Source organism: Protobothrops mucrosquamatus, unplaced genomic scaffold (assembly GCF_001527695.2).
Source record: "Protobothrops mucrosquamatus isolate PMUCROS unplaced genomic scaffold, P.Mucros_1.0 scaffold790, whole genome shotgun sequence".
NCBI lineage: Eukaryota > Metazoa > Chordata > Lepidosauria > Squamata > Viperidae > Protobothrops > Protobothrops mucrosquamatus.
Window position 1 is genome coordinate 355,450 of NW_015387057.1, and position 16,892 is coordinate 372,341.

General features: G+C 40.9%; 1 protein-coding gene across 1 annotated transcript; it reads left to right on the forward strand.

Annotated features, from left to right (window-relative positions):
* Positions 1 to 1,039: 1,039 nt before the first annotated feature.
* Positions 1,040 to 14,471, forward strand: ITM2A (integral membrane protein 2A). Its single transcript, XM_015818785.1, has 6 exons — positions 1,040 to 1,266; positions 7,707 to 7,838; positions 8,672 to 8,860; positions 10,587 to 10,697; positions 11,165 to 11,315; positions 13,401 to 14,471. Exons 1-6 carry the CDS (start codon positions 1,183 to 1,185, stop codon positions 13,487 to 13,489), a joined length of 756 nt encoding a protein of 251 aa, XP_015674271.1. The 5' UTR covers positions 1,040 to 1,182; the 3' UTR covers positions 13,490 to 14,471.
* The last annotated feature ends 2,421 nt before the right edge of the window (positions 14,472 to 16,892 follow it).

A 16,892-nucleotide genomic window follows, 5' to 3' on the forward strand; every position in this document is an offset into this window, starting at 1 on the left:
CATCACCATTTTAAAGATCTGCTAAGGGCGCAAAAGGGTTATAGTAATGAAACACAGCCAGCCACATTTGTTTTCTGTTTAATCCATTTCACAACAGCCATTTGTTCATGCTTGGCTACCAATCCATCCTAACGGTCTAATCTCCTTTACAAATAAGTCTTGGGAAGTTAGAAGACGAGAACCTTTTTAGCCCTGACATCCACAAACTGAAGTGGCTCTCCAGAGCAGCTTCACCAATTTGTTTAATCTTGGTTTATTGAATAAATGAGAATTTAGGTCCCTGCCTTGGCTGAGGAATCCTGAGAGTCGAAGTCCACAAGTCTCAAAAGTGCCCAGGTTTGGAGACCCTTGCTCTAATGTATGGTAGAATCTGTGGCCGAGGTAGAAAGATACTTCTGCCCCTTTTCATGCTTGCACTTTAAGGACCTTCTACAACCCCCCTTCTCTTCTTCTGAATCTGCAGTTTGAATGGCGGCTTGTTTGCTTCCCAGCCAACCAAACCAACCGCAGCTTCCCAAACTGAAACCCCCATTTCCTAGGTCTGGCGAACCAGGTTTCGTTGAGACTACACCACATCCTCAAACCCGTGGTTAGTTTGCAGCTCAGCCAAAGCCACTCTTTCCAGCTGCTATTTTGTTGTTCTTAACTCTTGAAAATAAAACTAAATATAAAACTCTTCTGCCTGAAGGGGGCGCTCCGGAGCCTTCCTCTGGCCCTTTCGCCTTCTCTCTGAGCTGGAGGCTCGAAGTGCGCACGCGTCCGGTCTCCTTTTTTATTTTATTTTTATTTTTCCCCCTCCCTCCTTCTCCTCTCCCTGGCTCGCAGGGAAGACCGGGCGCATGCGCACTTCGAGCCTCCAGCCCGGGCAGAGAGAGACAAGGCGAAGGCCCGCCTTCCGCCACGCCCTCCCTCTTTCCCGCCCCCCACCGAGCGCGTTCCTAGGGAAACAGGCCCCGCCGCGCGTGCGCATAAAGCTCACCCTCGCCCCTCCCTCTCTTCCCCCCCTCCTTGCTTCCGCCGCAGGCTCCGCCCACCCAGCGAGGGAGAGGCCGCTGCGCAGTTCCCGGAGAGGCTTCGACCGTTCTTGGCGGAGGCAGAAGCGGCAGCGGAGGCGGCCTCGCTGCGAAGGAGCCTTTCCCCTCACAAGCGGCCCCCACAGCCGGCTCTCCCCCCGCCGCCGCCATGGTGAAGATCGCCTTCCAGTCGCCCTTCGCCCACAAGGACGAGCCCAAGAAGGAGGCGGCCGAGGCCCTGGTGGCCGAGCAGGTGAGGAGAAGACGACGCGCCGCCATTTTGTGCCGGGGGGCCAGCGGCCGGCCCCGCGCGCCTGCCCCCCCCTCCCTCCCTCCCTCCCTCCCCCGGGCAAAATGGCGGAGCCCCTCAACCGCCTCAGGGAGGGAGGGAGGGAGGGGAGGGATGGGCTTTGTAGTCTTCCGTCGGAGCGTGAGGGAGCCGAAAGAGGAATTGCGGCCCCTTGACTCTTCCCCCCCACCCTACCCCCGACGGGGCTCTCGTGACTGGTTCACCCGAGTTTGTTATTTATCGAGACTATGCATGGGGCGGGGGGGGGAAAGGAAGGGAGTAAATGCATCTATTCGTTAAATTCCCACTTGGGCGGTGTAGAAATTGGAGAATTGAATGCAATAAATTGGGGAAAGGAATGCAATACATTGGGGAAATGAATGCAATACATTGGGGAAAGGAAGGCAATAAATTGGGGAAAGGAATGCAATAAATTGGGGAAAGGAAGGCAATAAATTGGAGAAAGAAACGCAATACATTGGGGAAATGCAATACATTGGAGAAAGAAATGCAATGTATTGAATAAGTAAATGCAATAAATTGGAGAAAGAAACGCAATAAATTGGGGAAAGAAACGCAATACATTGGAGAAAGAAACGCAATACATTGGGGAAATGCAATACATTGGAGAAAGAAATGCAATACATTGAATAAGTAAATGCAATAAATTGGAGAAAGAAATGCAATAAATTAAGGTTCCTCAAACACACACACACACCCCGCTGCAGGTAGGCAACGCCTCCCTTGCTGGCTGGGAAGGCAACCGGGTCGTGTGAGCGCGTGCTTGCGTGCATGCACGCCTTGCACCAACATCCGTGCAATTCTGGAACGTAACGTGTGGGACTGGAGGGTCAACATGCCACGACGTCTATAGCTGGGTCTGCGCATATAACGTGGGCTTCCTTTTGAGGTAAGTATAATATATAGGCCAGCATTGTAGGCGTGCAGACGATTCTCCACTTATTTGGGATTCGTGGACCATCATGTCATCTTAACTGGTATTTAACAACCACCACAGCATCACCTTTGATTGGGCATCTTTCCACCCCTCCCTTCATAGGATTCTGTGCCTATTGGCTTGGTGTGTTTGTGTTCTGTGTGCAGGATTTAGTGGGGGAGAGGGGAAGGCTGATCGTGATTGTACGTAGTTAGATATTTATAATACTAAAGTCTGCTCTTTTTGTGTGTGTGTTAGTATGACTAATCCTCGATTGGTGTGAGTAGAGTCACAGAGCTATATAAATAGATACAGAATATACTTCCTTCTGCCTAATTTGAGGATCGGTCTTAATCCACCAGTGAAACCTGCCCTGGTTGATGGGTTGATCCTTCAAGACTAGGAAGAAGGCAGAAGAGGGCCTTTGGCTAGATGGGTGGCATACAAGTTTAATAAATAAAATCAAGTAGAGACAGGAGTTGCAGGTTTTTTCTTAATTAGTTCTGTTTGTTTATGCTGAGCAGTAGCAGTTCTGCCTTGTCTAGGAGTGGGGCCTAGAGATATTTTGGGAGATACAAATTTAGGCTTGCAAGTGGTGTATTATTTTGCACCATAACAGCTCCCCATTCCCTTCTAAATTGAAATTCTTTTTTTAAAAAAAAAGTTAGCCATGGAAGGAAGGTAGGAAATGGGAGAGGGGAAACAAGTTGCCTTCAAGTTGAAAATAAAGATATAAATCTAAAATAATCGTAACATGTTAGCATGGGGATCAGGTATTATTTTTTCTTTCAAAGTGTAGGGTTTTTTAAGAAGCTTTAATCCTTTTCATGCTTATATAGAAGTAGGTTCCTGGGTCTGAGAAGAGAATAATGAGGATACTATGGATTTTCATCTTTCTTCCTGGTTTGTAGCATTTCCTTAACAGCTTTTTAAGATCCTAGCAATTCCATTAATGAACCCTTCATTGTAACAGCCTTAACCACTTCAAATGCTTTCAGATTATCCTTGCTCCTACTACTTTGCAAAATACTAGTTTTGCATGAAAAATATATCTTACAATCGATTACTTTTTTTAGCTGCCCTTATATGAGAATACCATGTGATTATATTTGCTTCAAAAGGTATTTTAGGAACTATTTGACCTATAAACAAAAAAATCCTCTTTTTAAAAAACCTATTAAAAAGTAGGTGATGTCAAGGCTGGGTTAGGATATAATCTCGTTGAAGATACTTAATTCACAAGGTGGGAACTACTGAAATTAGTGATTTCTATCTTGGCCTTAGCATGTTTAAATAAATTTGGAGGCCTATATTAAAACTTGCAATTTGCTTTGAAAACTTGGTAGTGCTAAAAACAAATTTTCCTTCAGAACTGATCCTACATGTTGAATGGTTTTGGAATGCATGCTGATGGGGATTTTTGATTAAAATTGGAAGGAAGTTTGAAAGATTTTACAAGGCACATAACTAACAGCACAAATAATGCCTAATCTGTATTTTGCTTTTTGACGGGAAAGAATATTAGGCAAACAACAGATTAGGCAATTATGCATGCACATGCAAAATTCACAACTGTCTAATCATGCATTTGGTTTGAACAGTTTAAGGAGTCTAAGCTGTGCTTATTTTCAGTAGGTATGCTAGTATATATATGAAATCTGCAAAATTATCTGATTTCCTGTGTCTGCTTTCACTTTCAGAACAACTCTGAGTCATTCCAGTTTATAAAAAGTAAAAGTTTTGTTGACAGTGTACATGTTTGTGCCTGATTATGTTTGGAAGTTACTGAAAACATTCTTTTCATGCTGCTTGTATATACAGGACAATTTCAGGCAGTTAAAAGTTCCTGATTTGTGACAAGGTTTGTCCCTAATATCCGAGATCATATACTTGACTGATATTACATGAGTTCTCTTTAAAAGGGCATGTAAAATGCTTCTACTGTGAAATGCACAGAAATGGATGCTCGTATTCTTTAATCTTGTGCAAAATACATGCCTAAACCTATGTAAGAAGTGTAAATATGAAATAGTTTTACCATTGATCCATGTTTCAAAATTCCACTAGTAGAGTTCTGTTTAAGTTCCAGAAATTGTAAAGGTTGTGTAACATCAATTTTTAATTGCTTAAAGGGAAAAGTCTAGGATAGCAATTTAGCAGTCGCAACTGGATACCAAAATATAAGCTAGTGGGCTAAAGAACTGCACAGGGAATAGTTACATGTATCACTGTCTAATAGATAATGGATTTTAATGAACTGATTTTATTTTCAGTGTAATACTTCAGCTTATGCAAAATAAAATCTCTACACCCAAGAAACTGGGCCAATTTCATAGTGGATTACAGGATATTTTAAATCCAAACATAATATGCATAAAATTCACAATAAAGGGGAGGGTTTTTGAGTCTCAGTCTTCCTAAGCCCCATTAGACGTAGCATCATTTTTGAAAGAGTCCCACCATTGATTATTGTCCTATAACAGTTTTAATGAAAAAAGAAAATCCTGCTTTAAGATCAGATTTATACGGGATTAGTTCTAACCTCTTTAAATGTGCAGTGGTTTCAGTGTTATAGATGGATCCATATTTTTAAAATAGGGATATTCAACTTTTTTCAACTGATGGGCATGTTGGGATTTTTTTTTAAAAAAAAAATCTTGATTAACTTGCCTATTTACAGAATCCCTGTCAAATCTCAATTTCAAAGCACGATTTGTCAAAATGCAACTATTGAACACTCTTTTGTTTTCAATTTGTTGTTTTCTTTTGCTCTTTTTCTGGGTAGATGTGTGTGTTTCCAAACAAAACAATGGTAGAATCCTCTCTGTTTATTTTTGTTTCCTAAAAGTAGGATATGTGGGAGTCTTGGATATGAAGATGAAACTGGAAATTGGACCTCTGTTTTGCAGTAGGCAGACTTCCCATCTTAAAGTCATAAAATTGCTGCATGTAAAGTGGGATGGGCTAGGCCAGGGATAGGCATATTGGCATTGCCTAGAGAGCTGTCTGCAAGCACAGGAATGCCTTTACGCTTTATGTTGGCAACACCAGTCTTAAGCTGTGTACCTAAACATGTTGTATATGAAGGCCAGCTCTGTACACACCCAGGATTTCCCTTAGCAGAACATGATAAAGATCAAATGTTACCTAACCCAGTGGTAGTTTGATTAGACAGACTTAGTTTCCTGTCTGGTGGCCAGACAACATGGGTTATAGGGAGCCCTGTCAAACATCAGATAGGAAAGTTGCTTTATTTGTTGTCACAGATGTTTCCTGTGCGCTTAATCTACTTTTGTATTAAGTCAGATGACAACCTGCTGAGCCAAAATGTGCACGTAGTATATCTCTCTTCTCCCTCCCCACCCCCAAATCTCCAGTAACAATTGGGTGGCCTGCTTTTCCAGTACGTTGCAATTCATCTGAAGCTTCTGCAAGCACAAAAGCATTGCTCTGAATTATCTTTGTTGCAATTTAGCAGTTGTGAATTTGCACACCAATCAGCCAGTGGCGGCAATAGAACAGGCTTCCAAATAATCAGAACTGTAGTAACGTATCATTGTGTTGAATAAATTTCTGTTTCTCTCACCAGTCGCCCAAGTTGGCTTCTCTTAGTTGAACCTACTTCGCAGCTATGTTGTGGGGGGGGGGGATGATGAGAAAATGCTGTGCATTTATAAGTTTCTGAACAAAGAATAAGATACAAAAGCTAGTAAATAAATATTTAAAGACATTTAATTTGAAATACAGGTTATGGGAGTACAAAATAGTCCTCAACATCTGACCATAATTGGGACTGGAATTTCCATCACAAAACAATGCAATCTTAAAGCATTATATCACAGGACTTAACAATAGTAATCCCTACACTGCCTAGATGACTGAGAATTGTGGGTTTAAATGGGTACCTACACCAATCCAAACCGTTTTGGGCATTTGTTCAACTGCCTTCTCTCTAGTTCCCTGCCCCGCCCTGCTTTTGGTCTGATGCATTAACCACCACCCCAGTCTTGTTCTGAGAATGCTTAGAAGAATGTTTATAAAACTGGATATATTTTTTAACTTCATCAAAAAAAAAAAGCCTTGCAGAAAGTGGAAGTTAAAATGGCGTAACAATAAAGGTTCATTTTTAAATGTTTATTGAGGGAATTTTGTTACAGAACTTCAAATATACTTTCTGGAGCCTTTGTTCTATTTTATAAATCCTTAGATACATAGGTAAGGGAGTTTAAGACTGAATGATCCAAGTAAATAGAATATTTCTGTAGGCAGGGATACTTAACTACCTTGAACTATGAAATGCTGTATTAGCATTTGTGTCAGTTGCTGATACCGAAGGTTTGTTGGGGATTTCCAGTGAAGTATAAAGAAATCTGTGTGTGTTGCTTACACAGATAGTTAGCTTTCATTTTGTTTCATTCTAGGTCAGCGTAATGGCTCCAGACAAGTTGCAGCATGATTTTTTTTATGCCTGACTTTTGACTGGAGTACTTGTGCTAGCCAGTGTCACATTTAAAGCAGCATTAAAAAAAAATAAAACATTTTTTCAAGATAGGATCCATTATCTGAACAAAATCACCTTCATAGTTTGTATTTTACTCATATGGACTCTTCATGAGTTGTTCATAGTTGTGGAAAACATGTATAATTGTTTTAATATGGTAAATTCAAGTAAAATCTAGGCCTTTAATTTGTTGAAGAGGCTCAAATAATTGCAATGGTTAGCATTGTTCATTGAAACAAATCTGTGACAGTTGCATATATTGGGTTCTGGAGAACTCTATCCCCCCCTCCCCATAGAATTGTGCTTTTTGTTGTTTGTTATTTGCAGTTCCTCTTTTAACCAGAGTTTTTGCAAAAAGCCCTCACATAATTCCAAAGAATTCTGAGCATATCTAAAAATGCTTCCTCTTCACAGCCATTATGAACTTGTGCTGTAGGATGGATAGTTAAAAGACCACAATTGATAGGTGGAAACCAGACAGTAATTGTAGGAAATGGAGTACTAGAACTAGAAACGGCTTTTAATATTTCTTGCCTCAAATTGCAACAGAGCATTCTTACATTTTTTTTAATGCCCGAGTAATCCTAATTCTCAGTGCCATGCTGAAAAATCTATAATCTGATGGCAAAATTAGAGGAGGAATATTTACATTATGTGACTTGGCAGCTGGATTTGTGAAGCCATGAGAAATACTGTTTTTTTTTTTCTTTTCTTTTGTTTTGCTTTATCTTGTCCCCTGCCAAGATGACCTTTTACACCAAGTGTTTTGGTGGAATGCCAGTTGAATCTTATCTTTGTATTTAGGGCAAACACTGTAACCTTGGGCCAAAACCCTGTTGTGTCTCAGCATTATCTTTCACTTGCGAGGGTAATGCCACCCTACTGATTCAAGGACAATAGTAATTAAAGATAATTTCATCTCTAAGACAATAGAAAATTTAAAACAGCTTTTTCTCTGTTTTCAAGGACCCAGAAGTTGCAACACACAACCGTGAAGGTTCCTCTGGAAGATGTCTGCTGACTCTTTTGGGACTTGCGTTCATTTTAGCTGGAGTAGTGGTTGGGGGAGCCTGCATCTACAAATATTTCATGCCAAAGGTATTGGAGAGTTGTTTATTATCCCACTTGTTTCTGAGTTTATCTCCCCGATTTTTAATTGCTTCAATCTAACTCTAGGCAGCATACATTCAATAATAGGCACAGTAATGATGGCCAGCTAGTCTTTGAAGGTCTTCCAAAACAATCCAGTTTTTAACAATCTCCTTTGGGATGATCATTCCTTGATAAGAAGAGATCCTTTAGTGTTCCTATACTGTATATTGGGTAGCAGATTCTACCCAGGTAGGTAGTTCCTAAAGTAGCCAGTTCTCAGTCTTACAAGGCTTTATAGGTAGCTTAAATGGCAGCAATCAAAGAATCTGCTATAACAAGTGTCGTGCTGCAGTGTTATCCAGTGGTCAGCTGTATTCCACACTTGTTGAAATATCTGGATCATCTTTAAGGATAGCTCCATATAAAGCAAATTAACAGTAATTGAATCGAGAAGTGACAAAAGGTTTTGTGTGACTGTAGTCACTTCCCCCATTTTGTGTTCTCTGCGTAAACAAATGGCTTGAGAAGAGGAAGTTTTCTTTGTGTTCCTTCCTGTTTGGTGAGCCAAAAAAATTCACTTCAAAGGCAGGTTATCATACTCCAGTCCTTTTCCAAACAGCGGTCAGCGCACATCACGGCTGATCTCTCCTCGTGGTCTTCCAGGATCCATTAATAATTCGATATTTGCAGAGGTTTGGGGGAAAATGGAATCGGTACCATTTTCTTTGCCCATTCAGGGGAAGCTACTTAAGCAATTCTGAGACAGTTGAACTATAAAATGAATTACTGTGCCTTTAAATGAATATTATAGCTGGCGATTCCTTTTTTTTTTTTTAAAGAACAAAATGTTCCGTGGTCAAATGTGTTACGTGGGAGAAGACGATCGGACCCAGGCCGCCGAGCCATATTTCCTGCCCATTGCCGAAGAAGCTGATATCAGAGAAGCAGATAACATTGCCATCATTGATGTACCTGTTCCAAAATTCTCTGACAGTGATCCGGCTGCTATTGTGCATGATTTTGACAGAGTGAGTCTTTTGGGAGGGGACCAGGGGGGTGGTGGTACTTAGTGTGGGTTCTTTTTATTCTTTCTTTTGGTAGATAATTTTGATGGATGAAATCTCTTTAATAAGGGGATGCTTTTCCCCTTTTTCGATATTTTTCCCTCTTCCCCCACTCCTCAGTTTTCAAGTGCCAGCAACATGTGTATACTAAATGTAAAGTAATATTTATTAGTGCTTTCTGGGAGAAAATCTCAAAATAGGAACCCTAATTGCACAAATTCCAGGAAAAACTGTATTGCCAAATGTAGGAGGAACGATTCATTCTTCAGAGTAGAGGTTTCCTATATCTTAAGGGAGGCATTCATTAAACTGATGTCCCTCAACGAATTTGGCCTGTAACTCCCATCATGCCTAATCATGGCTGGAACTGGTGGGTGTAGGGTTGGGAACGCGCCAAGTTGGGATAGCTGCCTGTGCCTATAGCATGACCCACTGGTACCAAGGCAGGGAAATGACCGTGAGAAAGAACCTAGAGCACGGGTGTCAAACTCATCACATGACATATTGCGACTTTTTTTTTTGCATTGCTGGAGCTGGGGTGGGTGCAGCCTCTGTATGATGCAGCCGCAGTTTGACACCCCTGACCTAGAGACTGCTGGGAAAACACCAGGTGCAGAAAAGGCATGCAGTAAGGCCAGAGAGGGGGGAGAGTCTTACAAAGAGATCGCACTACCCCTCCCCACCTCCCTGGAGTATAAGGAAGACGAGGCAAGATGCGGAGATATTCAAGACTTATTTTGGCCTGCCTCAATAAAATGTAATTTTAGTCTTGTGGAATCTTGTTTCCTCTACATACAGTTGGCTGGGAATAACAAACACTTATTTCTGAAAGCATAGTTGCAGTTCACAAAAATACATGGGGACTGCACAGGCTTAGACATGCTTAGCACGGCCAATTAACCAGCGGGCCTTATATAGGGCTGCTCCCTTATTATGTCTAATCCTGTGAAATATTTATAGTCATTTCCAGTCAGTGTTAAGATAACTGCAAGGCAACGTTACCAGTTTGGAAACAGAGAAAAGATGTGATTCTCTTCTTTGCTTCCTTGTTTGTTTAATCCCTAACCTAGGAAAGTGGGTTAGTTTCAATGTTTTTCATTATCTGAGAATGTTACAAGTGGAAATCCAGTATTGTCCTCCATTTTACCCTCTTATTTTTAACCTGATTTTTTTCTTGATCACTCGATCCCCTTGGATTTTCGTACTATGCAGGCTGTCGTGCAACAATTGGCTCTTGTGATAATCCCATATTTAATGCAGCTTGTCCCTCCTGGCATCTTGATATGTTGTATCTGCAGTACTCATCTGACTGTTTTACATAAAAGTGCTACTGATATGACATCTTAATTTTCTCCCTCTTAAACATGAATCTTAAGTCACAAGTTAATGTGATTCATAGAAAGCAAGTCTTCCACATTTACCTTGGGAGTTTTATCATGTGTTGGGTTGCAAAAATGAAATGTGTTTACAGATTGCTGCCGTGAGAACAGCTTCCTATTGAGAACGTTGTTGCATTGAAAAAGAACAATTTGGGGATGTAGCATAATCAAAGTTTGTTAGTTTTGTTTTCAAATCAATTGTGTTAATTGTGTTGCAGTAAAACATCACTCTTTTGCAAAAGGCTGATTTGAAACAAGTGGCAGAATTGAAAATCCATCACTAGATGTTTTTTCCCCTTATATTCTTGTAGCTCCTGACAGCCTACCTTGATCTCCAGCTTGGTAACTGCTACGTGATTCCTCTGAACACCTCTATCGTTATGCCACCACGGAACCTGATCGATCTTTTTGCAAAATTAGCGGTAGGTAACAATTAAATGGAGCATGGAGGATATATGCGTATTCTTGCTGCAGTGCACATCTGCACAGAGAAAGTTTAGATTAGAATAACCATCTTGCGTCATTTCTAGAATCGCTGCAGTGAACAGTTGGTGAGCTTGTGACTTTTAAGATCCTGTGCAAACTGATGAGTTGCATTTTTAAATCACAACAGTCTGAAGCATCTGAACTTGTGGGTATTCACCAATGCATGCTTCCATTTAGAGCAGGGGTAGGCAACCTTGGCTCTTCTATGACTCGCTGGCTCAGGAATTCTGGGAGTTGAAGTCCACGAGTCATAAAAGAGCCAAGGTTGCCTACCCCTGCTTTAGAGTATCCTCTATCCCCCACCCTCTGTAACATGCTTAATTGCCTTCAGATGTAACTTTGGTCTTGGTTGAATAATCCCAAATGTCTGTATTAAGAATGGTATTTTCCCCCACACACACAGACGGGTTCCTACTTGCCTCAGACTTACCTTGTTCGTGAGGAAATGGTTGTGACTGAAGAGATTGATAACGTATCAGAACTGGGTGTCTTCATTTACCAGCTCTGTGTAGGGAAGGAAACCTTCAGACTTCAGCGCAGAGAGAAGATCATTGGTGAGTGTTTTATTTTGAATTGTTACTGCATTTCAGGATATGAAAAAGAAACCAGGGAAAGGGAAAATTGCTGAGCGTTTTAGAGTGGGCGTTTGTGTGTTTTTCTAATCTTAAGGGGAAAAGCTGCCACGGGAATAATAAAAGTTCAGTAAAGAAGTGAGTTTGTTAAATGGAGGGATTTTCCACCAGGAATTACCTCACTAGGATCCAGCTATTATTCCTGATGGGTATATCGAGAGCCCCCTAAACTTTGAATTCAATTCTAGCTAACCCCAAATTCTGTTCTTTAGCTGCAGTCAGGCCTTAGAGAATCAGGAACCATTTCTATTATCTTCAGTTAGACAGAAGAGAGCAAATGTTCTCCAGGACGTGAGGCTGCTATAAGATTTAAGTAGTGGTGCCAGATAGATTAGCAGTCATTTCCTAGCTGATCCTTTTTTTTGTGTATGGGATAGGGTGTGGTGAGAAGGAATGTGTAACTTGAGTTGGTTTCCTTAGTAGCTAACAAAGTGAAAGGTAGGGCCTATTACATAATATTGGAGCACCCAATTTTATACAGTCGCTTGTGTCTTTTGCTGAGTATACGGCTGATATTCAGTAACCCTGAGTAGTGAAGGACACCGGAGAGTATTACTTTTATACCATTTTACACAGCCTCAGCTTATAAAAACTTTTAAACTAAGAGCAAAGTGTTTGGTTGTGCTTTATATACATGGAAGTAGGAGGTTTTTTTTTTATTACCTCTGCAATCCTGCTGCTCCTATTTTAAGTATTTTTATGTGGTCAATTGCATTCCAAACAGCTGAGATGACTTACACAGCCCACTTTACCAGTGTTGGCACTTGTATTCATGCCCCAGATGGATTCCCTAGATCCTTTCAGCATCTTTGCTGAGTACTTTAATCCATCCCCCTTTGAAAATTGGCACTTGCCTCTTGAAAGCTAATGTTTGAGAGTGGACTTGGGCTCGCTGTCAGATAGAATTAGCAGTCAAGTCATTGTGAGTACTGACTAATAGCACCATACTTGCAGCATAGGAAATAATATAGAAAAACTATGGCCATATTTACAAGTTCATGTTCATTCTCTTATTACAAGGATAGCAGTGGGTGACATTTTGGCACATGCTGTCCAGGACATTTTCAGGTGCCATTTAAGGATCTCATAAATAGATGACCATTTCTTGCAAGATTTTGCTTGTGACCACCAGTGCTGTAGTAAAACAAAAGTACGGAAAATCTGCAAAACATCTAGAATTCTTTCTAGCCCTTTTACCAGCAGTGAAGGGGATGCTTAATTCTTTTTCCTTAGGCACGGTAAATTAATGTGTTCCCTGTGGTGTTTCTGCTTTCCTCTTCTACATTACATTTGTATATGTGCACTGGGAAACAAGGGGCAAAGCTGCACAGGATTTGCTCTCAAACAGATAATGGTGACCTTATTTTGTGAATCACCAAATTCTGAGCCACTGCCTAACTTCCTTAGAGTTTAATGGGAGGGATGTTTTTCTTTGCAATTCCTGATCAGAACAGTCCTCTTTTTAAACTCAGCTTTTCTGTTGCTGGGCTTCTTGCTTTACCTCAAATTTGCTCCCATTCTGTTCTGTTTTTGGAGAGTTATCCTACAAATGACATCTTTAGCCCCTTCATGTGGCTTCTAAGCATTCCATTAAGATGGAAACAATAAAAAGGCAATGCCAGCTTGAAGAGCACACTTCGAATTCCATATTGCAGTCTTAGCCCCCCCCCCCAATGTCCAAAGAATGAGGTTCATGGTGATGACCCTTTTAATAACAACTGAACATGGTTTTCCTGTTTTTTCCCCCCTTTCATTGACCTAAAGCTCTAGTAGGCGTACCTAAGCAGTTACAGCCAGTCATTATAACTCAGTTTTTCAAACTTAACTTTTAAAATGACTTCAACTCCCAGAATTCCACAGCCCGCATGCTTTGGGAAGTCTTTCATGCTGGATGACTGAACTTGGAACATCTGTAGTCTGTGGAAAGAAAAAATCTGTTCTATCTGACCTACTCCTGTTCCCTGGATAATTGGCATTGTGTTGTTTTTTTCTCCCCTGTCTTTCTAGGCCTTCAAAAGCGCTCTGCTGAAAAGTGCCACATAATCCGACACTTTGAAAACGTGTTTATTGTTGAAACCAAGTTCTGTCAGCAATGAAAAGTATAGGGTGGAAAATGACAATCACGCATCTTCATTAAAACTCCAAGCTTTACACCTTCAGTTTCAGAATTAAATGTGCAGTGATAATCAAAAGCCTTATGTTTCCTTTTCTGTGAATTGCTTAGATGAAAAGAAAAAAAAACCCTTTAAATCCACAATAGGCTTTTCTTTGAAACTTGTGGTGCTGCTAATTTTTTCAGCTCCTTCAATTTTGAATAGTAACATTTCAAAATGGATTATTCTCTTAAAAACATCTGTATGTCTGTTTTAGACTGAAGAAACAAGTTGAAATCCAAATACCAGTTCCTCCATAAACATGTAATCGAATCATTACTTGACTCTCTCACAAAAACCTAATACATTAATCTCTAGTTTGCACATTAGTTTCTAGCTTCATAAAAATGTTCTGCACTTGGTTTTCCACTAAGAAAACAAAAAAAAGACACATCAACATTTTAAGGGTTTTATTTAAACTTCATTTGTGAAGCATGTAACTTTAACCTTGATAATCATAAGCAGCTAACATTGCTTTTTTCATTTTGTGCAATTACTGTATTAAATTTGTATGTATATTTGGAGCCTATCTTGAGCTGACTTTACTACTTTTAATTCCTCCCTTCTGTTTGTTGTGATATTTAGTTGTATAGCTAAGCACATTTATTCTTAAAAGCTTTTACATTGGTATTTTGGTTACTGGACCTACTTCTTAACATCTTAGATCCAAATGTATGTGATTTAATATTTTTATTAGGTCCAGGTTTCAGTGTTTCCATAGCTATAAAATTCCTATCTTGTGAAACTTCTAGAGCAGACCTTACGAGCAAGTTACCACTATTACTGCAGAAAGCTTATCCTTGTTTGGGATTGTGGTCTGAGTTGGTAAAGGGATTTCTAGAGAGCTGCAAACCGAGTATTTTATAAGGGACTTTATATTTCACACAGATTGTGGCAACCCTCTAATAAATGTTTCTCTTAAGATGATGGTGGTGGCTTCCATTTTGTTCTGACTGCGAAAGAAATTGGGGAAAGGGCATACTTAACGAGGTTTATGAACTGCATAGCATTGCCGCGGGTCTCAAGATTTCTTTAGGATGCTTTCATGTCCATTTCAACGTCAGTGGGAGTCCAGAAGCCCCTGAATGGATGAGCTGATGCACAGAGGAGTAAAACCTCTCGTTATTAAGTATTAGATTTCCTTGCCTTTTCAGTTGGTTACAAAAAAAAAAAAGCTACTGGTGGATAGTTCAAGAAGAAAAGCGTGCCTTTGTGATTTGTACAATATATGTTGCAGAATTCAGTTTTCTGTTGCTATGATTTGTTAGCCGTAAACCCTCTCCTGTGGATTTGCGTCATCATCTCCTCTCTTGAATACCAATGCAAAATCCTCCAGGCCAGCTTAGTCACAACAGAGCGTGCGAGTTCGCTAAGCTTTAGGCTCTCATTTGGCCCTTTAAAAAGATGTTAATGCAACTCCAGATGGCACTTCTTGGTAGTGAGGGAGTTAAATGTCGTATTTTTGTCCCATAGTGCCTGTTTTGTTGTGTAGAACCTATAAACAACTGTTCACCAGTTGGGACCTTTTCTGATCTGGTTCCAGGAAAGAGGATAAAGCAGTTTAGTTTGATTTAGTATTAATTTGCTTAATAGTTCACGTACTTTCCCACATGCAAGTGCACAGCTTTTTGTTGCAGTAATCATAATTGGAGGCCACTTTTGAAGGGGGAGCAGCCAGTGCCTCCCAAGAAGTAGTTGTGGGTTATGAACTGCTGCCTGTAACTTTTTTCTGCAAGCAATAATTCAGGTGGGGTGGAATTAAATGTGGGGTTTTCCTCCACCATTCCAGGGGATTTTTTCGGTCCATGGATAGGAAGGAGACCACGGCGATCTTGTGCTGCTGCAGGTAAATGGTTTCTGAATCAATTACATTGTCATTCCCCCCCCCCCCCCTAGGATTTATAACTGCAGAGGAGTAATCTGAGCAGTGCTCTTGCTGGAACTTGCCTGCTCAGCATGTCATTCACATGCTTTTATCATTTAAGTGTAATTTTCCTCCAGGCCCAACATTCAAGTAGGGAGAAAAAAACCCCTGTCTTCCCACAAGGTGGCAGTGTTGGCAGTCAAAAGGAAATCGGTTCTGTGTTCAATGAACATACTGTAGTTGAGTTGTGTTCACCAGCAGGGGGGGGCAGTAAGTGTGGCAGGGTGTAAATGCAAAAAACAGTTTGAGTAAAGGCAAGCAATCTTGAGAAGGCAGGAGTAGCAGATGTCCACCTCCACATAATGCAGGTGGTCCTCAACAACTTTTCACTTAGTGACTGTTCGAAGTTATAACAGCGTTCAAAAAAAATTGACATAACTGCTTTTCACACTTAAAACTGTAGCAAGCATCCTCGTCACACGCCTAAAATTCAGATGCCTGGCAATTGGCATGCATTTGTGACCGTTGCAGTGTCCTGGGGGTCATGTGATCACCTTTTGCCACCTCCTGACAAAGTCGATGGGGAAGGCAGATTCACTTTACAACCGTGTTACTAACTTGAGGATTGCAAGGATTCAGTTAACAACTTTGGCAAGAAAGCTCGTAAAACTCACTTAACCAATGGGGCAAAACGGCTATCTTGCTTAGCAGCAAAAAATTTTGAACCCGACTGTGGTCGTAAGTTGAACCTGGTAGGTCCACCCCACCACCACTGCCTATCCTTGAGACTTTAACATAAAAAAAATATCATTTTTTTAATAGAGGTTGTGCACTGAGATAAAAGAGCTGGTTTGGTCTAGTGCAAGAGTAGGCAACCTTGGCTCTTTTATGACTCGTGGACTTCCAACTCCCAGAATTCCTGAGTCAGCATGGCTGACTCAGGAATTCTGGGAGTTGGAAGTCCACGAGTCATAAAAGAGCCAAGGTTGCCCACCCCTGGTCTAGTGGTTAAGGCATCAGGCCAGAGACCAGTAAATGATCCTAGTCCTGTTTTTGGCACGAAAGCTGGCTGGGTGACTGAGTCAGTTCCTCTCTTTGCACAGCCCACTTGTGAAGAAAATAGGCGGAAGATGTGTTAGATACTTTCGTTGCCCTGAGTTATTTATGAAAAAGGATTTTTTTTAAAAAAACTTCTCAAATGGTCCAAAAATCTGGCTAGACCTTTTGGTGATGTAATTCAACGGAAGGCCACTGAAAGTGTGGGAGGCAGAATTGCAGCACCATCAGAGGGTCAGTTCAAATAACCACACTCAGTTTGATCTAAAAAGGAGTGAGGGACTAAGAGAAACAGATCTCTGTAGCCTCTTCATCAGAGTCCCAAAGCAGCTGCTGCTAGAATGAAAGAGAAGCCGTCCTCCCTGGTCCTTCAGCCATTAACCCAGTGCAGAAAATAGTTGGTTCACCAGCTCCAAAACTCTGTGG

Bases quoted from the DNA above. Each gene is read 5' to 3' on its own strand.
- ITM2A (XM_015818785.1), top strand. From the start codon at position 1,183: ATGGTGAAGATCGCCTTCCAGTCGCCCTTCGCCCACAAGGACGAGCCC. The intron at 1,267-7,706 runs GTGAGGAGAAGA...TCTGTTTTCAAG, and splicing joins AGGCCCTGGTGGCCGAGCAG to GACCCAGAAGTTGCAACACA. The intron at 8,861-10,586 runs GTGAGTCTTTTG...ATATTCTTGTAG, and splicing joins TTGTGCATGATTTTGACAGA to CTCCTGACAGCCTACCTTGA.